The 25,664-nt window shown below is 45.1% G+C and overlaps 1 protein-coding gene across 9 annotated transcripts in view; it reads right to left on the reverse strand.

Annotated features, from left to right (window-relative positions):
• Positions 1-1,449: 1,449 nt before the first annotated feature.
• SMC1B (structural maintenance of chromosomes 1B) overlaps positions 1,450-25,664 on the reverse strand; it is an 87,268-nt gene continuing 63,053 nt past the window's right edge. For all 9 annotated transcript variants that reach the window (XM_045466531.1, XM_045466536.1, XM_045466535.1 and 6 more), the window contains 10 exons: positions 15,701-15,842; positions 14,724-14,869; positions 13,260-13,413; positions 11,200-11,298; positions 9,028-9,184; positions 8,407-8,561; positions 7,220-7,371; positions 5,338-5,407; positions 3,128-3,238; positions 1,450-1,971 (listed from right to left, as the gene is read on the reverse strand). In XM_045466531.1, coding sequence (XP_045322487.1) covers positions 1,870-1,971; positions 3,128-3,238; positions 5,338-5,407; positions 7,220-7,371; positions 8,407-8,561; positions 9,028-9,184; positions 11,200-11,298; positions 13,260-13,413; positions 14,724-14,869; positions 15,701-15,842 — 1,288 coding nt within the window. In that variant the 3' untranslated portion in view covers positions 1,450-1,869. The remainder of the gene's footprint in view (positions 1,972-3,127; positions 3,239-5,337; positions 5,408-7,219; positions 7,372-8,406; positions 8,562-9,027; positions 9,185-11,199; positions 11,299-13,259; positions 13,414-14,723; positions 14,870-15,700; positions 15,843-25,664) is intronic.

Consider the following 25,664-nt stretch of genomic DNA (forward strand, 5'->3'; position numbering starts at 1 on the left):
CTACATGTGCTCAGCTTTAGTTACGACAAAGCTGGGGGTAGTGGATTTAATGAGAACTTTGGCCTTGACTTCTCACTCAGCTGAGAAGTGACTGCTTGTGTTTAAATCTTCTAAAAAGCAGAGATTATAATTTGTTGGTTTTTAAAGACACATTTCCCAAGTGCAACCAGAGGCGAATGTCTGCGTCTGAAAGTTGGTTGGATGCGGGGCAGGCCAGAACGACCGGCGTGGAAAGGGACGCGGAAGAGGAGAGGTTGGGCCAGCTGTGCGCCACACTCCAGGCCATGAGGCCTCGGCGCCGTGATGGGCGGCCTCTGCAGTCGGGTCGGCTGTCCACTGAGCGAATTCAAACGCACGCTGGTTCCAACGTCATTGGTCTGCTAGAGGCACCTGGAGCATGACTCGCTTGTTGGTGGCTCGCCGGCTGGCTCCCTGGGCCCGTGGTGGCGCCCCAAGCACGAGTTTCCCGCCGGCCTGTGGTTTTCAGGAACGGGGTGGCCGGTGCCATGACAAACAGTGCCGTGAAGGATCACTGACGGCGTGGGTCCCGGTGAGAGAGTGAGAGCGGCCCAAGGTGCGACCGGGGTCGACTCTGAGCTCACGTGGCAACGGGGACGTCTCGGCGCAAAGCTGATGTTGTGTGAAGCGGAGGAGGTCCGCGAGGCAGAGGTGTTGCCGGTGTTTTCTTAGGAACAGGAGACAGAGTGGCCTCTGCTCTCTACACTCGACAAGAGATTGATTGGCTGGGTGAGGGCAGGAAGCAGGTCTTCTGTGACTTTGGTCTAGGTGGGCGCAAGGGGCACTTCGTTTACGTGAAGCAGTGGGTGTTCAAAAGTGGCTGCGTCACTGCTTCGGGAGGCTGCTCCCTTGTTAGCACTTGGGTCCAGCCCGTCTTAAGCGGAAGACCACCAGCATCTCGGAATTCTTTCTGTAAAGTTTGAGAGCGCACGCGCGAGCGTGTGTGTGTGTGTGTGCACGCGCGTGCATGAGCATGGGAGGGGCAGGGGGAGAGAGAGTGCTGGTGTTCAGGCTTTGCACTGACCACCAGGAGCCTGCTCGGGATATTCTGTCTTGTGAACTGCAAGATCACAACCTGAGCAGACGTTGGACGTTTAACCGACCGAGCCGCCCAGGCGCCGCTGGTCTTTACGTGTCCACAGACCCTGTGTGGATGGGTAACTGTCAGTAGGTTGCAGTGAGGGAGCTGCTCTGCTGTGTACGAAACTCTAATCCATTCTGAAAGGGAAATGAAGTATTATTGAAAATGCTGCAACTTTCCTCCCCAGAACCATGTATTTAAGCAGAGGAGTCCGTTGTTACTTAGGAAAGCCTGTGTTCGACGTTTTCCCAACAGATTTATACTTAGAAAAATTCAGATTGCATTGAAGCAGACATAATTGTTTCACCTTAAAAGAATTTTTGTTTCTAAAATGATAGATCAGAGACATCTGCAGTTAGAATATTCTTTACTGAGATTTCCTGTATTGACATCAGTTCCCCTGAAATAACTTCCCATAAAACCCAGGTTCAACGTTCTATAACTAACAATATTTGAGAACCAAGAGTTTCCCTGAAAGATTACTTAAACATACTAGGCAAGACCTAAGTGAAAATAATGCAGAATCCAAAATTATTCTGACTGGCTTTCAGAATGACACAAAATTACACTTTTTTTTTTTAATAATTCGCTCAACACTACCTCAGGAAACCTTACCCATGGGAAGGGGGCCCGAATGATGGACGCGAGCTACAGCGGCCCAGGCTGTCCCGACTGCTCCAGCAGTCTGTCATTCAAGAGCAACAACTAGGCAGCCGTGACCGCGACCCAGGTCACGGACACCCCCAGGTGCTCAGGGGGCACTCGTGGTCCTAACGCGACTCTTGGTTTCTTTTGCTGCTTTCTTGGCCTTCAGTGTCTGGATACTGGGAAAGATCCAGGGTCAGAACTCTGCTGAACATGCAGTCGTCGAACTGAAATGAGAAAAGACGGCTCAAGTCACCTGTCGACTTGGGGGAGATGTCTCCATTTACATCAGCTTTATGTTTTGTATTATCTGGTAAAAGGTCCCAGCGCGTGCCCTTCTGGTGCACGGACTGCTCTGAGCTAAAGGCTACTGCGAACCAGCTGACGCAGGAGCAGCTCTAAGGACCGGGCTCCAGGGCTCCGTATTCACAAAGGAAATGCGCTCGATGTAGGAGGCCCCGCTCCGCTCTCACCAGCTCTCACCGGTGGAGAAGGCGCCCGCTTCCACACGCACCACAGGACTTGCTAAGCGATCCGTGCTTACCACGGCTCCCCTCGCCTGCCCCCCAGCCCCCGTCCCTCGTGTTAGCCTGGAATGGTGTGTAAGTGCGGGGTCTAGCCGGCAGCCCTTGGGGCTACTCTTCACCAGGGTGTCTACGTGTACATGTGTGATGCACGTGTTAAGCCGTTTTCCTCCTGTTAATCTGCCTTTTGCCAGTCTGATTACAGGGCCCCAGCCAGAGAACCTGGGGCCAGAGAACCTAAGTGCGTAGAGGAAAAAGGTACTTTTTGTTCCCCTACGCTGGTGTGAGAATTTCCGGTGCTCCCTTGCATCTTGTAGGCACAGGAAGGGAAATTTTTATCTTCGTTTAAATGAAAACTCAGGAAGTAAAGCCTTACTGTCCCCAAACTGAATGATCTGAATTAGCTGCTCTACTCCATTAGCTCCGGTAAGTATTTTGAACAGCTGTAGGTGTGTTTGAATTCTAAGTTACTATACAACTTGGAACGTCTGGTGAATTTGTTTTGTTCCCCCTCTGGTCCTTTCTGAAAGATAAATGGGCCCTTTAGTGCTACCCACAGTGCATTTGTTTGGTCTAAAACATGCAGACATTACGGAAATATGAAACACCGTATTAACAGTTTAGTGTGTACCTTACAGCTCTGTAATTTTGTTTGCTTTTTCACTTCAAGTCCATCTTAAAAATTCTGTCTACTGTCGTAGAAAAATAAGTCGTTTTAAAAAATCTTATTTGATTCAAAAAAAATCACTTAAGCCTAATAGTTATCAACTGCAGAAATCAAACAGCAGGTGCAGACCCCACTGGTACTTGTAATTTCACTTCAGGACACAACAGGGAGACTCCTGGGGCTGCCTTTTACCTCCGGGTAGATGCCTATCAGCGCATCGGCCTGGGAATAGAACTCCTCTTTTAGGGAAATGATTATCATCTGAAACTGCTCCTGAGTCTGCTCTTTGATGTAACTTGAGACCTGGGGGGGGAAGGGGTGGACAAAAAGCACACATTTCACCAGCAAGGAAAGGCTTCCTTTCTGGGCCCCGGGAGGGTGACTGTGCCCATCTCTGCCCATTGTAGGGGACAAAGCACTTACTTGCCTTTCTGGTAACTCAGTAAACCCAGTATAAGTGCAGAAACGGAAACCGCTCAGATTAAAAGGTGAAAAAAATTGTAAATCTTATGAAATCTGCCATCTAAACTTTAAGAATATTTTAAAGAACAAAGCTCTAACTTAAGATATCATCAAGTGAACATGCAATCAGTTTTCATAACAAGGTAAAAACGACCACTCAGACATTGAGGAAGGACCGGTCTTTAAATTTCCATCTTCCTATTTTGCTAATAACTCAGAGCCAGAAGATGGGAAAAGTGGCAATTATATATATTCAGGAACCATCCTCAAATCCAAGGAATGGGAGGGAGTAAGATAGAAAGGGGTCTTGTTGAACGAAATCTGCTGAGAATCCAGAGGGAGATGGAGAAGGACTGGGCACAGCCTCCCAGGATATTTGCCCACCCCCCGCACGTCTCTGAGGGGCTGGATGGCTCTGGGCCGCGCGTACACGTCCCGACTGTGTGGGACTATGGCCCAGTGCTGGGCGAGGAGTCACTGGTGGAGGTGAGGGACCAGGAGGGGAAACTTTCTGGTGAAGGGGTTGAATTCACAGGCAGAAGGAACTCGGTTCAGCATCAGAGGCAGCGGTAGCCACTGTGGAGCGGCTGTGAGCGGGAGGGGGGTGGGACACACTGTGTTTGCCGAGCTGCCCGAGGTGCACGGTGGGCACCAGAGGGGGTGGCCGTCACTTGGGAGCCGCTCACACGTCCGCCCGCGCTCAGCATGGCAGCGGAGCGGTCGGCAGGGTGGATCCTGAGGGAGACTGAAAGGTGACAGGTCTTTAATACACAGGCTGGATGCCACAGAACAGCCTTAAGTAAGACCTCGTCCCTGGAGAGGCCAGTAATACGGCTCCATCTTGCTGGAAGGCACGGATACCTTAAAAGCTAATGAGAAAAGAGCCCACAAAAATAGACCCCCCCCCCCCCCCCCAACATACAGAAGATGGGCTACCAAGCGCCAAAATTCACCTCTTCGGGGGAAGAGGTCTCCTAAATGAGGCCGTTGAGTCCAATGAGCCGATGCACGCTGGCCGGCGTTCAGGAGACAAACAGATTGTCTTTTGTTCCTGTTTTCTTTCCCTTCCCCAGTTAACCTGATGCCTGGCAGGTCACAGAAGGTGGCTCTTTCCTGTCCTCTACAAAGTTCAAAGGGATCGGGGATCTGGTTTTTAAACCTCTGACTACGGAGCGGACGTGTTCAGAACGCGGGGATGAGAAACCTGGGCTGGATGAACACAGCTCGGGCAGCGATGAGTGAGGCCACGTGGGCCGCCAGAAGGGCCTCAGCCGCAGCTCCCGAAACCCCCCCCCCCGACTCTGGCATCTCCTGGCGGGCTCCAGGGAGCCCAGCGTCAGGGACCCAGGACTCCGTCTCTCAGAGGTGGACTCCTCAGCCAAGCTCACGAGACTCAGGTATATACGCCACGATGCCAGTTTACAAAGAGCCTGGTCGTCTCTGGAAGATGAACGTGCCTGGAAGCGGAACCAGGAGTCCAATTCGCCCATCTCCAGAATGGACGGCTCTGGCAGCGGGACCGTGACGCCAGGAGTCTGCAGGCAGAACCGCCCCTCCTCTTTGGTCGCGCTTCCACGGCTGACCCCGTGCTCCCGTCAGACTCACAGTGGGGAGCTGTGGCCTCACAGTCCGTCTTTCAGGTGGCTTTACACTGACGTCTAGAACCGGGGAGAAGCCACCCACCAGCAGGGCTGTGGATTCAGCACAGTGATCCTGACCCGACTCCCTGTTTTGATTCCCCAGCAATTGAGGATCCCCTGCCCCTCGAATGAAAACTGCTCCCCCACAGCCTCTCCAGTTTAGATCTTTAACTTAGATTTGATTTTTAATCAGCCGTTCTCCAACCAACTGGGTGTTCCAAGGTAGGCGGCCTTCTGACCAGCACGTGATCCTTGGACTACAGGTGTTCTTTTGGAAATTAAGAGCAGAGAGACACTCACTTTGCCAATGTTCGTGTTGTCCAGGGCTGCGTCCACTTCATCTAAGACAAAGAACGGAGCGGGCCGAAAACTAGGAAGAAATTACAAGTAACAGCTTTGGTTTTCGAGAGACCTGGAGAAGATTAACAGTGTTCAGACTGAACAAGATCCATCCCCTTGGATGCTTCCGCCTCAGTCACCAAGTCACCAGTGACCCCGACGGTGCCGAATCCAACGGGCAGTGCTCAGTCGGTGTCCCCCGTGACCTTTGCGGGTGGCATTGGGGGCTGCCCCCACCTGGCGGTCTGATGTCACAGATGACCGTCTACTCCCCCACCTCCCCCACCGCTCCTTCCCGGTCTCTTCCGCCAGCTCCTCTCCGTGCGGTGCTCGAACGTTTTCACACCGCGGTGCCCTGGGGTACGGTCCATGGTCCTTCCACGCTAATTGGCTCGCGCGTGGTTTCATCTCATCTCTGGGATTTAAACACCATCCGTATGCCGATGGCTCCCACACCCTACCTGCCTCATGTGCCCAACGGCTTGCCCAACGGTTCCTGGTGGGTGTCTGATAAACAGCTAAAGCTCATCCCAAATCCCGCCCCTCAGCTGCCCCTCCAGACCTGTTCCCTCCCACGGTCTTTTCACTCGAGCTGGTATGTGTCACCCCTGCCGCCTCCTTCTCACCCCACACCTTGTCTGCTCAGCCGACACTCACCCTGGTCCAGCCCCTCTTCCCCTTTCTCCCTGACGGCTACCACAGTTCCTATCCCTGTGTCCACCACTGTCGCATACGGCCCATTCACTACGGATGCTGGCTGTCTCTGGCCTCAGGGCCTTTGCACATGCTGTTCCTCATGTCTAGAACAATCTTCCCTTAGCTACATCCACATGACTTGCTCCCTTCATTCCTTCAAACTTTGTTCAAATGTTGCCTTCTCAAATAGGCCTTCCAGGGTGACTCTAATATTGCAGATCCCTCCCTGCTACTTACTGTCTCCAATTCCCTACTTTATTTTCTTCTCTATAGCATCTGCCATCTCCTGATAGTCTCTCTGTCAGAGAGTTAGTTTACTAAAATACCTTCTCCTCTGTCTTCCCCAACAAAAATAACATATCTTTGAGGCAAAGATTTTGTTTTGTTCCCTGCCGACTCTCCGGTGCCTGCACCACCACCCGACACACAGTAGATCTCTAATCAGTATCTGTCGAATAAATGGACGGTAACAGTAATTACTAGTAAGGGACCCCTAGTAATAGTCTTATTCTGCTGCGATTTGCTCAGCACAGGCTCACGTTTCGATTCCTGCTGCCTGCTTTCCCCAAAGCCTCCCGCATGAATGGTGGTATTTTCTTTTCCTTTCCTGTACTGGCCTCCTCTTATGAACATCAGCTGATGCCAATCCTTCTGGTCGTGAAAGTAGACAGGGAGCACCATGCACACCTGGGCCTTCATCTAATGACTAGAATGTTGAACACTAGCCGTCCTGATCTTAGCTGACCTCTTGTCCATTTTCCTCACAGACTGCCACCACCATTAGTGGAGAGGAGGAGGTTAAACGTTTTTTCAGAAGAAATCCTCTGTGTAACATTCTTTACCTAAACACGGCTCTCTGAATCTATACTAGGAAAACAACACACGGGTTGGATGTTTTGTTCTGTTTGTTGGCAATCCTGATGTCACATCCGTCCCTCCCAGGATTTCCTTTTCTTTCCTTTCTATAAACTTGGAATATTAGTAGCCTCTGGTAGTTGCAGAAATTTAGTGAAAATCTGTCAAGGACTGAATTATGTGTTAGATTTTCAGTCTAAGTTATTATAGGCCTAAAACAACCTGAATTGTCTGGCTGAAGAAAACAGTTTTGTAGCACATATGCTGAAAGACACTTCACTGTGGCCTTTACCTGTGCACCGCGAACAGGAGGGCCAAAGCCGCCACACACTTTTCTCCCCCCGACAGATTGTCCATTGGCATGAACCGTTTGCCTGGAGCCACGCAGTTATAGCTGATTCCCTCTAGGTAAGGCTCTTCTGGGTTTTCTGGGCTAAGAAATGCCTGAAACGCAGGTTATTTATTAGCAGTATCACAGAAGCAATTAGTAAAATTCCGGCTTTGGAAACTGAGAGAGGTTGTGAAATATTCTATTGGTGAGGTTTTCCTCCGTTTCGATGGGAAAATACTAATGCGTGTAAACAATGTGTATAGCTGTTCATGCAGTCACAGGAAATAGGGTTGCGTGGGTGGTAGGAGAGGGAAAACATTCTCACACACACAAAGGAGTAGGCCTGCCCGTAGGACTGCCATTCAAAGGTCAGCAGCACATGTCGCAGTCTGACAAAAACAGTCTTTGTTCAGCTCACCCGTTGGCCCGTCATCAGCCATTTACTGAATAGCCGTTGCGGGCCAGGTACTGTAGATACAGGCAGGAATCCTGCCTTCAAGAAGTTAATGGGTTTATTTTAGTCTTACTTTACTGAAGATAAGTAAATTATTTTCAGCTAAAATCCTAAGTGTGATCCAGGATCAACCTTCAGCCGTAAAAGAACACCAGCAGAAAGGTAAAAGCAGGTATAGAAGTCCCCATGCACCCCTGGTTCCACGTTCAGTGCCACGGGGTCTGCTGTGGGTACTGACCGCATCACGGGCAAAGGTTATAGCAAAGGGACTATCGACACAGTCCTGCCTTTGGTTCCTTCCTCTCCTTTGTACTCCGCCCAACTTGTCACAGACCCCAGGTCAGCCATTCCCAAGACCCTCTACAGAACGTGACCTGTACTACAGAGACCACTGACCGTTCCATGAAACCAAATCAGCACCAGGCAACAGAACTCAGAACTGAAGAGAATCTGGAAACAAATGACTGAACCCCCTCGTTTTTCAGACGAAGAAACAGAACCAGAGAGGTTCTGCCTTGTCCAGGCTGACCAGTGGGACAGTGAGTGGGATCTAGAACGCAGTTACTATGGCAACCAGTCTTCTGGAATCGACTGGAAGTGGGTCACTCAGACAACGCGGTGGATATTTATTTCCCACCAGAAAAAAACGACCACCAACACGGTTTCCAGCAGCATTTGGGGTGGAAATACCTACTTGGGCGCTGACGTTTCTGCAGAGCTTCTTGTAGATTTGATCAATGGAGACTGAGACGTGCTCAAAACACTGGCTGAAAAGGTCGTATCTCCTTTTTTTCACCTGTTCAAACTCTTGCCTACACATTCTGGCTTCCTTTCTGCTGGCCTCAAAAGCTGAGAGAGAAGCAACGTTCTTTACTTTGAAGACCACTGGGGGGAGGGCTTCTCTTATTGCAACTTTAAAGCATAGAGTATCTTAAAAACTGGATTTTGAACTTGGTTGTCTTGAGTAAAATCTACCTTTAAAATACCCCAATTGTTATTAATTCTAAGAACATGATGGGCCCTTTTTCTAATAGGGCTAATTTTTAAATAATAGCGACAAATTCTGTGAAAGAGAATCTAAGACGGCCATCATACTGGTATAAAAAATTATGTTCTAAAATAACCAGTATACTTGTTTTTTTTTTTTTTTTTTAATTAAAGCAGAGCACTTTTTACAAAGGCAGCAACTAGTGACTCAGTACTAAAAGTACACATTAATATGGGATGACAGAGAAAGATCTAAGTTAAAAATAAAGAGACAGAACACACGACCCCCAGGAGTGCAGCCTTGCTGACAAGTGCCGCCCAGCCTCACCGTCTGTGGACTCCTGGAACTTGTCCCTGACGGTCTTCAGGTTCTCCAGGGCTCTCAGGTTTGGGGCCGCCGTCTTCAACAGGACCTCCTCCTGGGACGCCACCTGCTGCAGCAGGAGTCTGAGGCGGGCCTCCACTTCTTTATCCGTTTGTAGAGCCTATCGACAGAGAACAGCGGTGACCGCTTGCCTTGCAGATCCTAGCTGCTGAGTAATTAGGCACAGGGCCCTTCAGGACCAGGTCCCTGCCTCCCTTTCTCCGCAGCCACCCCTTCCCTCCCTTGGCGCCTCGGAGTCTGAAACACAGTTGGGCCGCGCTGTCCGCGGCTCCCTTAGCCAGCTGTGTTGTGCCGTGGCTCCAGCGTTCTAGATACTGCTCTCCCGGAACATGCTTCACCTCCACACTTCCTAATGTGGGCAGAAAGCAGCAACTCATAGATCGCATTTTCTCATTCGTTAAAAAATGCTGATCGTTTACTTATGGATTAGACCCTGAGGATTCAGTGATGAAAACTGTTCTGTCCTTGCTCTTAAAGAGCTCACTGGGAAGTCGGACACCCAGGCTGGCATTTACAACAGTGTGGAAACCCTCTAACGGTAAGCGGAGGTGCTGCGGGGCAGGGAGAAGGCATCCAACCAGTCTGGAGTGGGAGACACTTCAGCTGAAACCACCAGGATGAAGAGACCTTAAGCGAGGAGGGAAAGGAGGAAGGGGTGTAGGCGTGACCTTCCAGGAAAGCGTTCTTGCCCTCCCAGGGTGGTTCATTAACATGAGGAATGTGACGTTTTAAGGCATTGAGAAGAAAATTATTTGAAAAATGTTGGGTACACTGGCTAATTTGGGTAACTTCTTAAAAACATACTTACCTTATGCCACCTACGGAAATAAACTTCAGATGAATTAAATAGGTAATGAAAACAAAACACGAACAATATTTATAAATATTTACTCAGTAATAAGGTTGGTAAGGATTTTCTAAATATGAAAGCACTAAATAGACTGCAGAGAAGACAAAAGCTGTTTTGTGACTGCCTAAAAATAGAACTGCAATCCAAGAGCCCAGCAAATCTCACAGCACCTGTAAGAACATGTGAAATTGAAAGGTGGACATTGCTACCTGGCATCTAGTCTCCACCCCTGTCTCACAGAGCCCATGTTTGAGCTTTCCTCCCTCACGGGTCCCTTGTAGCAGGGGGCGGGGGTCCCTGCGTGATCTGAGGCTCACCAACCCTGTCCCCCCGACGGTGACTGGTCACCAGTTCTGGCCACTGTGATGCCAGCACGGCTCCTGGGGCTCTGTCAGAAAAGCCCTTCTTCACTCTTGACACACCACTACGAAGGCGGCCTGTCTCTTGCCTGAAGGTTGCGGGGCTGTGTGGCTGGAACGCTAGGACCGGCTAGTCGCTGTGCCCTCAACGAGAGACGCGGCCTCAGGATGGAGGCAAAACGCAAATGCAGTATCGGAGCGCGGCTCACAGGGACGACGGAGCAGCAGAGCCAGAGATGCTGGATTAGAGACCCTGAAACCGGACCCCAGGTCTGTGCTCTGCAGCTGTGACGGATGTGTCTGTCCCCTACTGTGGGGGCCACACCGGGACGGTGACAGGCCGACCCAGGCTCCTGGAGTATGGTGGCCACTTGTGTCTGCTGCGGGACTTCTCAGAGACTAATGATCACTGTAAATCTCGAAGGAGACAGCCTTTCAAAAAACTGGCTGCCCACAGAAGACTTCATTTGGGAAGCGTTTCCATGATACTCGTGTTCTGTGAACACACAGTGAGAAAGGCTGATAGAAACATTTTTAAGAAGTTGTCTGTTGGGGCGCCTGGGTGGCGCAGTCGGTTAAGCGTCCGACTTCAGCCAGGTCACGATCTCGCGGTCCGTGAGTTCGAGCCCCGCGTCGGGCTCTGGGCTGATGGCTCAGAGCCTGGAGCCTCTTTCCGATTCTGTGTCTCCCTCTCTCTCTGCCCCTCCCCCGTTCATGCTGTGTCTCTCTCTGTCCCCAAAGTAAATAAACGTTGAAAAAAAAAAAAATTTAAAAAGAAGTTGTCTGTTTATACCGTTTCTTCAAACACCATTAGCAATCTACTTTTCCCCCTGAACCTATGGTCAAAAAACTCTTCTGTATTATATGTAAATATTCACTGTCACCATCAACTAGCCCTCCATTTACCTTCAAATCCTCTTGTAGGGAGCTGTAGTCTACCTCAATGGCTGCTTCTTTTTCATAGATGTCACTTGTTGCCTGGGTACTTTCTGCTTCAGTTCCCAACTGAAAAACAGATGAAGCCCCTCCTTTGTTATGCGAAACGGGGAGCTCTACTCCTCCACCTGTCCCGAGCCCTTCAGTTGATCACCACCTCACTCGGGTAAAAAGTTAAAATCCTCATGCGGCCTGCAAGGCTGTGATGACCCGGCAGCAAGACCCCCAGATGCTCCGTGTGCACAGAATGATTTTGGAACTAATGACCCGACACAGTCTCTCCCACCATAGAAGAGTCTTCTAGGAGAATCCTGGAGACCTAGGGAACATACCCTGTCTCCACACCTCCAGTGGAAGGGAAATCTCAGGTTCAGCCTCAAAACAGTGATAAGACAGTTACTCCTATGACAACTGTTGAAATGATTTCTACCTGGTGTTCCTTGTTCAGCCCTCTGGAGAGAGACAATTTCTACCTAGTGCTTTTTCTATTTTAGCCTTTATAGAAGATCTTATATTGTATCCCCATTATGTGGCCACTACCAGACGTGCTTACCAAATTCCAATCAGGGAACTCACCACTCAAGTAGTGGTAAAAGTGCTCCCTAGGAGAGGAAAGCTGTTTCTGTGGCCTCTCCTCCCCAACCCTGTATCCACCTTGGGACCAGAAAGAACCAATGTGATCTTTGCTCTGGGACAGGCCATCTTCTATTGGAGGAAAATGATCGTATTCCCCAAGACTTCTCTTCCCGGGACAATATGGTTGGGACCTTTTCACTCTCCTCAACACTTTATTCTTAAGAAGCATCATACTTTAAAAAGTGAATGCAGGGGCTCCTGGGTGGCTCAGTCAGTTGAGCATCGGACTTTTGATTTTGGCTCAGGTTATGATTCCAGGGTTGTGAGATTGAGCCTCATGTCAGGCTGCTGCTTAAGATTCTCTCTCTCTCTCTCTCTCTCTCTCTGCCCCTCTCCCCTGCTGGAGCGCTTGCTCTAAAAAATAAATTAAAAAAAAATACTATTTTTCTTTCTAGAGTATAATGACTATTGTTTTTCTGCTCCCATGTACTTCTGCTGTTAATAGACCCCCTCCCTCCCTTCTCTCTCTGCATCTACACAAGTGGACCGGTGACCCAGAACGAGCCAGAGTTCTTCCCCAGGATTTTCCCAGCAGAGAGTAGGGGAGAGTTCTCTTTCCCCTCTGGTCAGAACTAGTGGTTACAGCTGTAGCCTTGTGGGGAAGGCCCATTTGGGAGAATAAAGCCAATATACACTGAGCCAGAAAGAGTTCTTGATGGTGTTCAAATTCCTGGACTGAGTCTGGCATGAGATCGCCTCCATTCCAGTCCTGTCCCTTTACCCCCTTTAAAGCCTCTGAACTGGGTTTATGTCATTTGTGGCCTGGAAAGGGCTTTCTCCTTTCCTTACCTCCTGTCTGGAATGTGATCTCTGCTAACATAGAGAAAAAAGACAAAGACTTGGAGTATAAGGTCGTGAGAAGTAGTCATGTTAGCAAGGACGAAGGACTTCTGGAGTGGAGGGTGGACGGAACAGAGTAGATGTCTGACTGCCGGGCAGAGCAGGGCGGGGAGGAGGGAGGTAGGGGGGAGACCCCAGGGAAGAAAGGGCTCAGAGAGGAATGACCTGAAAGGCAGGACCAGCCGTTTCTGTTGCATCCTGTGGCGAGCTAACCGGAAGATACTCTGTCTGAAGCCACAGCACAGCCTTCCTAACACCACCCCCAGAGGTCGCTAACTCCAGCGGCTCTCACTCTACTCTCGGGTATCTAACGTGTGGGAAAGAAACCGGCCCATCCCGCGGGGGCTCAGAGGACGTGGATGGGCAAGAGATGGAAGAGACGGCACAAGACGCTCAGTCCTCTGTAACGATGATCCTTTTGCCTCCCAGGAGATGTCTCCTCCACTCCTAACGGGGCTCTGGGTGGGCCCAGGGGAACCGTCTGCTAAGCAGCCACCGGGCGTTACACAAGTTCCCCACAGCTGCGTGCATTATGAAGTCACGTGGTAGAATACCTCCACTTCAACGATGTCGTCCAGCGATCCCAACAAAAGAATTATTTCAAGGTCTTGAACTTTGCAGTCAAGCAGCATATTGTGCTTTTCTAGCCGTTTCTGTTCCAAAGAAGTCTGAATGATGACAACTTCTTTTTGCCATTTTCCCGCTTCCCTGTAAATACACAGATATGAGAAGTGATTATATTTTACCCATTCGAGCTGTACCAGAGAAGAGAAACGAATGAGTTACAAATAAAACTGCACGGAAAAGATTTTTTCCTAGGAGTGCTGTAAGTTCTAGAGTTATCGCAACTGATGCTGTTATGTAAACTTTAACGCTCTTGAGAAAGGCCATGAATGTAATTAATTTATCCAATGGAGCATTTTCAAATAATAAACATAATTACTTTCATCAGGCTAGTTTGGCTTTAAAATCTATATAATTTTTCAAGCTGCATTTCTCCCTCAATATAAGCTCTACACTTTAGAGCCTCAAACCAAGAGAAACAATCTTTTAACAAGAGAAATGTCTTACCAGGTAAGTCATGACATACCTATTTCCTACAGCCCCTATTAATGTAATGCCTTCTATCTTAAATGAGGGTTTGGGGGTTTTACCAAGTAAAACAACGTGGTATTTTTAAGAGGTCCCAGAAACAGGACCAAAAAATAAAATAAATGAAGAATTATGTGGTTTTCAAGAATATGATGATAAACAGAGATATGGTTCTGTTTAAACTAAATACAACCATGAAAACAATTCAAGAGTAGATGAACTTTAACTCCACTCAGAAACCTTAGACAAAGAACTTTCTGCTCTATCTCGAAATGCTGAAGGGCTTTGAACAGTGAGGAAAACTACGAAATGCCAAGAGTGGAGCAAAAACAGAAACAGAGCGCACGTTTCATCTGACCACTGACGGTTGAAAGGCAGAGGTTGCTGGGGTGCAACAAGCCACCTGACTCCAAGTGTCCTTGTCACCATCACGACAAACACACATGCTCATCACGTGCCAGGCTCTAAGTGTCCTATGAACAACCCCTCACTGAATCCCGACAACCGTCCGGGGAGGCAGGCACTATGAGATCCCCATGTTAGTATTTCCTTCCGAGGAAAGGCAGGCACAGCGTGTAAGCAGCAGAACCGGGGTACCAACCACACGGGCTGGCTCCAGATCCCCCCCACCGGCCCGCCGTGCGTCCTCACCCAGGCGGACTGTAGGAAGACCCTGTACACCAGTGTCAGAGGGACTCCGGGTAAGGGACTCTCTGTTCAGGGCCACGTCAGCATCTGCCAAAAAGAACTATGCATTCTCAACAACTGACCGCCTCTTTTGGTTTTCCCCTAAATGAGAATGTCTGAAAGGTGTGATGTGGGACACATATTCAAATAACAAACTGCCTCTCACAGATTTTAAATTGGTAGTAAATGTCTTTAAAACTCTGGTTATGGTCCTTTAAGCTGACAAACTTCTCCATTACCTATCAATAGCCAGAACTTTCTTCCGTTCTTCTTCAAGCTGAGCTTGGACCTTCTCCGTGTTGGCATTCTGAGTGACAAATACGTCCTTAAGTTGCTGCCGCTTCACCATGAGTTCATCCACAATTTGCAGACAAGTTTCTTCAGCCTGAATGAAGATGATTTGCATTGTAGACCTAATTATCTTTTACGTTAATAAGGTCAACAGATCATCTCATCGTCAGTAAAGCAAAGCAGTGATTCTGTGTGCTGCTTGAACTTCTATTCCCGAATGTGACCCACTCTTGTTCTACACTTCTTGGAGACTGGTAATTACTACCTGCCTTTGTCCTTTGGATTCATTCCTCAGCTTGCTACCCTCTGACTCTGTTCCATTGGACGTTGTCCAATGAAAATGTTTTTGCAAAAATGACCTCTTCATTGGCAATTAAGCAGACATCTCCCAGACTTTACCTTTTTGACAACTGTTCTCACTTCCTCCTTCCTGAGCTCCCCCCTCGCTTCACTGTTCCTCAGCATCTACTGCTCTGTCTGGGCGGCAGGGCGGGGTTGGGGGGTGGGGGGTGGGGGGTGGGGTGAGGTCTCAACCATGCACATATGGCTTCAATCTACTCCCATTAACCAGTCTGGGCTTCTCCTGTTCTCCACGTGCCCTTCACCTGCTAGAGTTTGCTATCTAGATCTCACACAGGCAACTCAAGCTCCGTGGGTCCAGACTTTCCTCTCTTTAACTTGCCCCTCTATCCACAAATCGCCCAAATTAGAACTCAGGAGTCCTCAGCGGCACCTACCCCCCACACACCTCTCCCACTTCAACACCTAATAATTTGTGAACCTGCTGATTTTACTTCCAGTATTTCTCAAACCTGCCCCCTACCCTTCCCGTCACTATGAGAACACTTCAGGAGTCCAACAGTGTTTACGCAATGAAAGAAATCATTTCAATGGCAACGCACTTCAGCCGCCTATAATTAGTTACCTTCTTTAGGTTATCGATGTCTTCTCTGCCTTTTTCGATGGTTTCTTCTAATGTACGGATCTTATTCAGCTTCTTCTTCAGCTGATTGCGACTATATTCAAGTTGAATATTAAGCCGAGTTTTCTGTTTCTCAAATTCTAATCTAGTATAACAGAGTCAAGTGTTACAAGTGGTAAAGAGCCTTTAGTTCTTTATTTTTAATTGTTATCGTGGAAAATTTTTTAAAAACTACAAAAGTAGAAGGAATACTATAATGAATCCTGTTTCATCTAGAACTCTACTGGGCACTGCTCTCCAGCACTGGGTTATTTGAAGCACATTTCAGGCATCATATAATTTCATTTGTCAACATTTTAGTATGTGTCTCTGAAAGTGAAGTGACCATTAGAACAAAACCACAAACTACTATAGATAGAACTGATGACAATTCCTTAATATTAAATTGTGATCACTGCCAGATTTCCTGAGTCTCGTTAAAAAAAAAAACTGGTTTGTTTGAATCAGAATTCATACATTGCATATGATACATGTTTCTTCAATCTTTTATTATCTCCCTCCCTCCCTTCCTCTTTAAGTTACAATTTATTTATTGTAGTTTATTTATTGTTTATTTGTTTATTGTTTATTTGTATTGTATTTATTGCTTATTTAGTCAGTCTTTGCAAATGGCTAGTCATCCACAAACTCCAAACTTGGGAACTAAAGAACATGTTCCTTCCTGAAGCACTTCCTACTTTGCCAGCTTCACAGACTCCTCGTAAAGAATTCCAAGACCAACTGTAGCTCATTCTTCCCATCCTGTCTCCCTCACATACCCTAACAGCAACATTCAATCCAGAAACGTTTTACAGCACTGTTATCAGAGATTGTGCTAGATCCTGCTGATACACAGACCTCAACAAGAACAGGAATGATAAAAGCCGAGTGCTATTCCATGAGAGGTTACTGCATGCCAGCTGCTGTTACAAACACCTTTCCGTGATTTAACTCACTTAAGTCCTAGGACTCTCTGAGGTGGGTGGTAGTACTATCCCTGTTTACGATGAGGACGAGCAGACCCAGGCAGAGCCAAGTTTCCTGCCCAAGGCCACCCAGTCAGGACACGGTGGAGCCAGGCGTGACACCCTCGGAGGCTCTGCTCTTAGCCGCTGACAATAGCGCCTGTGGTGGTGGTTAAGAACAAACCCCCGAAGGACCTATTTCTGCTGCAGACTCGTATGCAGACCACATATGAGTGAGACACTCTTCACTGGCTCTGGACACCACACTACTCCAGCTTTCCTCTCCCCTCACTGGCTGCTCCTTTAATAGTTTCTGGTGATCTCACCCAGGCACGTGGCTTTAAGTGCCATCTGCATACAGACCCAGACTTTATACCTCCGCCTGCACCTCTCCCATGAACTCCTAGCCTGTACATTCAACTGCCTACTCCACATTTTCAGTCGGATGTCAGAGGCATCCCAGGGACATAATAGATAAGCTACTGGAGGTAACGAGAGATTTTAGCAAACTTATCATATGTTACATCGATCTAAACGTCGATAGCATGTTTCTACACCAGTAGAAACCAACTAGAAATACAGCATAAAAAGAAATACTGTTCATAAGAGAAAAAAAAAAAAAAACCTCTACAATATCTAGGAAGTAACTTATGATAACACAAGATCTCAATGGAAAAGAAAACTTTAAAATTCTAATAAAGAATATAGATGATTAGAATAAATGAAGAGTCATACTATGTTCTTAGATGAGAGGACTTGATATTTTGAAGATGTTCTCCCCAAATAAATATATAATCAGAACCAGAATCTCAATCAGAATTCCAGTTGGATTTTTATGAGAAATTCAATAAACAGTAGTAGACATATTTTTTTAGAAAGATAATCTACTGAAGTTCAAGCAGACTTCAGAAAAAAAGAATATGACAGGGATAAAGAGGGGGGCATTTTACAAGGATAAAGGGTTTAATTCAGCAAAAAGACCTAATGATCCCAAATATGTATAGACCTAATCACAAGGCTTTAAAATACATAAAGTTGGAGCGCCTGGATGGCTCAGTCGGTTAAGCGTCCGACTTTGGCTCAGGTCATGATCTCGCGGTTTGTGAGTTCGAGCCCTGCATTGAGCTTTGTGCTGACAGCTCAGAGCCTGGAGCCTGCTTTGGATTCTGTGTCTCGCTCGCTCTCTGCCCCTCCCCTGCTCACGCTCTGTCTCTGTCTCAAAAATAAATAAAACACTAAAAAATTTTAAATTAAAATAAACTCACACCACCAGAAGAAGAAATGGACAGATCCAAAAGTACACTTGGAAATTTCAACACCCCTCTCAGTGTTTGCTGAATGACCAGGCAGAGGACCAGTAAGTTACAGAGAGGATTCGAGTGACTAGATTTAACTGCCACCGAAAGAATACTCCACCCACCCCCCAGCAGGTGTCTATTAAACAACACACTTCTGAACCCCAGAAGGGTCTTTGAAAGAAATCACATGGGACGTTCGAAAATATTTTGAATGGGATGAGACTGAAAACACAACATACCAGAAGTAGTGGGATGCAGTATAAGCAATAATTGCAAGGAAAGATACAGTTCAAAATACTCATATTAGAAAATAATGCTTATATACCAAAATAAGTAGAAGGAAGAAAACAATAAAGGTGAGAACAGAAATCAACAACATAGACAAACCACAGAGAAAACCAACGAAGCCAAGAGCTGCTCTTAGAAAGGATCAAAACTTCTTTTAAAGAAAAGAAAGAGGGGCGCCTGGGTGGCGCAGTCGGTTAAGCTTCCGACTTCAGCCAGGTCACAATCTCGCGGTCCGTGAGTTCGAGCCCCGCGTCGGGCTCTGGGCTGATGGCTCAGAGCCTGGAGCCTGTTTCCGATTCTGTGTCTCCCTCTCTCTCTGCCCCTCCCCCGTTCATGCTCTGTCTCTCTCTGTCCCAAAAATAAATAAATGTTGAAAAAAAAAATTAAAAAAAAAAATAAAGAAAAGAAAGAAAGACGAATAGAAAGAAAAGAAAGACGATAGAAAGAAAGACGATAAATCACCAATATCAGAAATAAAAGAGATGATATCAGTACAGATCCTACAGGCATTAAAAAGGATAAAAAGTGATTATTATTAACTTTATGTTAATAAATTTGACAACCTGGGTGAAACACATAAATTCCTTGAAAGAAATAAACTACTAGAACCCATTCAAGGAAAAAAATACCCTGACTAGCCCTACATCTATTAGGAAAACTGAATTTGTAACTAAAAACTTTCCCACGAAGAAAGGTAGGTGGCCTCAGTGGCTTCACTGGCAAATTTCACCAAACTTTTAGGAGAGAAGTAATCTAATTCTACAAAAACCCTTCCAGAAAAAACAAGAGGAGAGAACAATTCTTGATTCATTTTATGGGTTTGGCATTAGGCATTACCCTGATACAAAAACATGACAAAGATATTCCAAGAAAAAAATATGTATACCAATACACTCATGAATGTAGATGCAAAAATCCTTAACAAAATTTTAGCAAATCAGATCCAAAAATATTTGAAAAGGATACAATACAGTATGACTGAGTCGGGTTTATCCTAGGTATGTCAAGTTGGTTTAACATTCTAAAATCAATCAGTATAATTTACTACATTAATAAACAATAAAAAACCCCAACCATGTAATCATCTCAAAAGACGACAGAAAGGGGCGCCTGGGTGGCGCAGTCGGTTGGGCGTCCGACTTCAGCCAGGTCACGATCTCGCGGTCCGTGAGTTCGGGCCCCGTGTCGGGCTCTGGGCTAATGGCTCAGAGCCTGGAGCCTGTTTCCGATTCTGTGTCTCCCTCTCTCTCTGCCCCTCCCCCGTTCATGCTCTGTCTCTCTCTGTCCCCAAAATAAAAACAAAACATTAACTCTAAAAAAAAAAAAAAAAAAAAGACGACAGAAAAAGTATCCATTCATGATGAAACATGTAAGCAAACTATAAATAGGAAGGAACTATCTCAATCTGCTAAAGGGCACCTTAAAATTAAAACCATATCTAACTGTGAAAGACTGAATGCTCTGCCCCTAAGACTGGGAATAAGGCAGGATGTCCGCTCTCACCACTTTTACTTCCTCGACATCGTACTGGACGTTCTAGCTAGTACAGTAAGACAAGAGAAAGGAATAAAAGGCACACTAATTGGAAAAGAAGAAATAAAATTATTTTTACTGAAATATGATCGTTTATATAAATAATCCCAAGGAATCTATAAAAAGAGCTCCTAGAACTAGTAAGTTTAGCAAAGTTGTAGTATACAAGGTCAATTTATAAAAACCAATCTTATTTCAATATACTACCAACAATCTATTTGAAATTGATAATTAAAAATAGTTCTATTTATAATAGCATAAAAATATAAGGTACTTAAAATTGAACAAAATATGAATAAAATTTGCACACTGAACACTAAAGAACATTAATGACAGAAGTTAAGGAAAATCTACATAAGTGAAGACGGTTACTATTCATGCATTAGCATTAAAACATGTCAATTCTTCCCAAATTGATTTATAGATTTATACAGTCCCAATCAAAATCCCAGCAGACTTTTACGAGGAACTGAAAAGCTGATCCTAAAATGTACATGGAAATGCAAAGGACACAGAATAGGCAGGGGCTTGACCTGCTTTGTCCACTGTTGTAGTGTCAGCGCCTAGAAGAGTGCCTAACTCGTGGGAGGCTTACATTAAATAGGTGTTGAATAAATGAATGGACTATGAATTATAGAGAATAAAATTAAAGGAATGGGCCAAAATATTGATAGTTTTTTATTTCTAGACAATGGGATAATGACTGATATTTTTTAAAAGTCTTTTCTATGTTCTCTAAGAGGTACATATTACTTTTGTATTTAAAAATTATGTTTGAGGGGCGCCTGGGTGGCGCAGTCGGTTAAGCGTCCGACTTCAGCCAGGTCACGATCTCGCGGTCCGTGAGTTCGAGCCCCGCGTCGGGCTCTGGGCTGATGGCTCAGAGCCTGGAGCCTGTTTCCGATTCTGTGTCTCTCTCTCTCTCTGCCCCTCCCCCGTTCATGCTCTGTCTCTCTCTGTCCCAAAAATAAATAAACGTTGAAAAAAATAAATAAAAAAAATTTAAAAAAAATTATATTTGATTATATGAAAAACCCACAACTAACATTATACTCAATGGGAATAAACTGAGAGCTTTTCCCCTAAGGTCAGGAACAAGACAAGATGTCCATTCTCACCACTTTTATTCAACATAATATTGGAAGTCCTAGCTACAGCAACCAGACAAGAAAAAGGCATAAAAGACATCCAGGCACCTGGTTAAGTGTCCAACTCTTGATATTGGTTCAAGTCATGATCAGCTCATGGTTCGTGGGATCAAGCCCTGCATCAGGCTCTGCACCGACAGCACAGGGCCTGCCTGGGATTCTCTCTCTCTCTCCTTCTCTGTGCCCCTCCCCCACTTCTCACATGCATGTGCATGCTCTCTCTCAAAATAAATAAACATTTAAAAAATTAAAAAAAAAAAAGTGGGGCACCTGGGTGGATCAATCAGTTGAGCATCTGACTTGGGCTCAGGTCATGATCTTACAGTTCGTGGGTTGGAGTCCCTCATCAGGCTCCATTGCTGACAGCTCAGAGCCTGGAGCCTGCTTTGGATTCTGTGTCTCCCTCTCTGTCCCTCCCCTGCTTGTGCACTCTTTGTCTCTCAAAAATAAATAAACATTTAAAAACATTTTTAAAGAAATAAAACGCACCCGAATTGGTACTGAAGAAATAATACTTTCATTATTTACAGATGACATGCTAGCATATATAGAAAACCCCGAAGACTCCACCAAACAACTACTAGAACTGATAAATAAATTCAGTAAGGTTGCAGGACACAAAACCAATATACAGAAATCCACTGCATTTCTATACACTAATAATGAAGCATCAGAAAGAGAAATTATGAAAACAATCCCATTTATAATTGCATCAAAAATAACAAAATGCCTAGGAATAAACTAGGAATTAACCAAAGGGGTGAAAGACCTATACTCTGAAAACTATAAAACACTGAAGACAATACAAAGAAATGGAAAGACATCCCATGTTCATGGACTGGAAGAACAAATATTGTTAAAACGTCTGTACTACCCTAAGCAATCTACATATTTAATGCAATTGCTACCAAAATACCAATAGCATTTTTCACAGAACTAGAACAAACAATCCTAAAATTTGTCTGGAACCACAAAAGACCCTGAATAGCCAAAGCAATCTTAAAAACAGAAAACTGCAGATATCACAACTCCATATTTCTTTTTTTTTTTTTTTTCAACGTTTATTTATTTTTGGGACAGAGAGAGACAGAGCATGAACGGGGGAGGGGCAGAGAGAGAGGGAGACACAGAATCGGAAACAGGCTCCAGGCTCTGAGCCATCAGCCCAGAGCCCGACGCAGGGCTCGAACTCACGGACCGCGAGATCGTGACCTGGCTGAAGTCGGACGCTTAACCGACTGCGCCACCCAGGCGCCCCACAACTCCATATTTCAAATTATACTACAAAGTAGTAATCGAAACAGTATGGTATAAGCACAAAAATAGACACACAGATCAAAGGAATAGAATAGAAAACCCAGAAAAAACCCACGATATGGTCAATTAATCTTTGACAAAGGAGGCAAGGCTATACAATGGGAAAAGGACAGTCTCTTCAACAAATGGCGCTGGGAGAATGGGACGGCTCCATGCAAAAGAATGAAACTGGGCCACTTTCTTTCACCATACACAAAAATAACCTCAAAATGGATTAAAGACCTAGATATGAGACCGGAAACCATAAAAATCCTAGAATAGAGGACAGGCAATAATGTCTCTGACATTGGCCAGAACAACTTTTTTCTAGATATGTCTCCTGAGGCAAGAAAAATAAAAGCAAAAATAAACTATTGGGACTACATCAAAATAAAAAGCTTCTGCACAGCAAAGGAAACAACCAACATAACTAAAAGGCAACCTACAGAATAAGATACTGGCAAATGACATATTTGACAAAGGGTAGTATCTAAAATATATAAAGAACTTATACCACTCACCCAAGAAACAAAACACCCAAAAAACAAGTAATCCATTTAAAAATGAACAGAAGACATGAACAGACATTTCCCCAAAGGAGACATATAGATGGCCAACAGACACTTGAAAAGATGCTCCACATCACTCATCATCAGGGAAATACAAATCACAGCGAGTTATCACCTCACACCTATCACAATGGCTAAAATAAAAAAAAAAAAAAATGCAAGAAAAAACAGGTGCGGGTGAGGGTGTGTAGAAAAAGGAACCTTCATGCACTGTTAGTGGGAATGCAAACTGGTACAGCCACTGTGGAAACCACAATAGAGGTTCATTTTTAAAAAGTTAAAAATAGAACTATCCTACAGTCCAGTAATCACACTACTGGGTATTTACCCTAAGAATATGAAAACACTAATTCAAAAGAATATACGCATCCCTATGTTTACAGCAGATTTACAATAGCTAAACTTTGGAAGCAGCCCAAGTGTCCATCAACAGAGGAATGGATAGAGAAGATGCAGTATGTATACACAATGGAATATGAGTCATAAAAAAGAACGAAATCTTGCCATTTGCAATGACCTGAATGGAGCTACTTACAGAGTATTATGCTAAGCAAAATAAGTCAGTCAGAGAAAGACAAATACAAAACAAATGAACAAAGGAAAAGAAAAGAGGCAAAGCAAAAAACAGACTCTTAACTAGCGAGCAAGTACATGGTTACCATAGGGGAGGTGGGTGGGAGATACGTGGAATAGGTAAAGAGGATTAAGGGTAAGTACCCTTATCTTGATGAGCATATGGTGTAACACATAGAGCTGCTGAATCACTATACTGTATACCTGAAACTACTATAACACTGCATGTTAACTACACAGGAAATAAAAAACTTTTACAAATAAGTAAAAATAAAAATTATATTTGATTTTTTGTCTATGTGAGATGATGGATGTTACCTAAACTTATTGCGATAACAATTTTACAATGCATGTAACTCCGACCATTATGCTATACACCTTAAACTTAACACAGTGATGCATGTCAATTTTATCTCAATAAAACTGAAAAAAAGAGAAGTACCTAATACAAAATAAACCAATCATCTAGATGAGTATAAGTCTAGACCTTAAATAATCTGCAATCATAAATGCTTTTGCGTTTCCTGTTTCTGCCTGACTTTGACTACTTTTAAACATAAAATGATTACACCCCTTGGGCAAAGGGACTGTCCTCTGACTTACGGTACAACCTTGTCATTGTCACTATTGTACCCTTAAATTTAGAATTTATAGTCCTATTGTCAAAACAATCACATTTGAATAGATAATACATGGATGTGGTACAAAATTAAAAAGGTGCAAGAATACACAGAAAGTAAAATAGCTCCTTCCCACTTGTCAGTCTTCTCAGAGGCAACCACTCTTTACGATTTCTAAACTTGTATGTGTACATATGTTCTCCCCCGGATTGTCATTTGTCTTGATTTTCTTCACGGTGCTGTTGCCATGCAAAACATCTTTATTTCTATACCTTTGCATTTTATCCTTTCCTTTATGGTTCCCGGTGTTTAAGTCATACTGAAAGACCTTCTCTAATCTGAGATTATTTTTGAAAATTCTCTTATGGCTTATCCTAGTATTTTTATGCCTTCATTTTATTTACTAGAATGTTTGGCATTGGTCTGGGTCTGAAGAATGAGACAGGGACCCAAGTACGTTTTTCCAGGTTGGAAACACATGTATCCCAACATGATTTACTGGAAAAGCATATTTTTTCTCTACTTATATGAAATGCCAGCTTTATATTAACTTGAGTTTCCCTTATAATCTGGACTCTATTTGTGAACAAGTACCTCAAGATTTTAATTAATCCAACTTTATACATGTTTTCAAATCTGGGAGTCCTAGTCCTTTCTCATTACCCTTTTCAGATTTTTTCTTAGCTAGTTCTGAATGTGAACTCTAGAATCAGCTTACCCAGTTTTTTTTTTTTTTTTTTAAAACCTTGTCCATACATGTGTTGAGATGAAATTATGGCTTAAATTAGGGAGAACCAACTTCTTTATAATGCTGAGCCTTCCTATGAAAGAACTAGTATGCCTTTTCTTTTTTTTCTTTCCTTTGTTTCCATTTATTTATTTTTGAGAGACAGAGACAGAGCACCAGTGGGGGAGGGGCAGAGATAGAAGGAGTCAGAATCCGAAGCAGGTTCCAGGCTCCTAGCTGTCAGCACAGAGCCCAATGCGGGGCTCGAACTCACAAACTGTGATATCATGACCTGAGCCGAAGTTGGACACTTAACTGACTGAGCCACCCAGGTGCCCCTGCCTTTTCTTTTTCTTTTTTTTTTTTTTCAACGTTTATTTATTTTTGGGACAGAGAGAGACAGAGCATGAACGGGGGAGGGGCAGAGAGAGAGAGAGACACAGAATCGGAAACAGGCTCCAGGCTCTGAGCCATCAGCCCAGAGCCCGACGCGGGGCTCGAACTCGCACGCTTAACCGACTGCGCCACCCAGGCGCCCCCTGCCTTTTCTTTTTATTCAACTTTATTATTTCTCTGTCTTGTTTAAATTTCTTTTTTTAAAAAAGCTTATTTAGTTTTCAGAGGGCTGAGGGGCAGAGAAAGAGAGAGAGTGGAGAGAGGGAGGGAGAGGGAGAGAGAAAATCCTAAGCAGGCTCCACACTGCCAGCACAGAGCCCAATGCGGGGCTCAAACCCACGAATTGGGAGATCATGACCTGAGCCGAAATCAAGATTCGGACACTGACTGATCCACCCAGGTGCCCCTAAAAGTTTCCTTATATACTTTCACATTTAGTAGGTTTATTCCCAAGTACCAAGTATTTTACACCTTTTTCCTAACATAATTGAGATATTTTCTCCCTACACATTGTC

Source organism: Leopardus geoffroyi, chromosome B4 (genome assembly GCF_018350155.1).
Source record: "Leopardus geoffroyi isolate Oge1 chromosome B4, O.geoffroyi_Oge1_pat1.0, whole genome shotgun sequence".
Taxonomy (NCBI): domain Eukaryota; kingdom Metazoa; phylum Chordata; class Mammalia; order Carnivora; family Felidae; genus Leopardus; species Leopardus geoffroyi.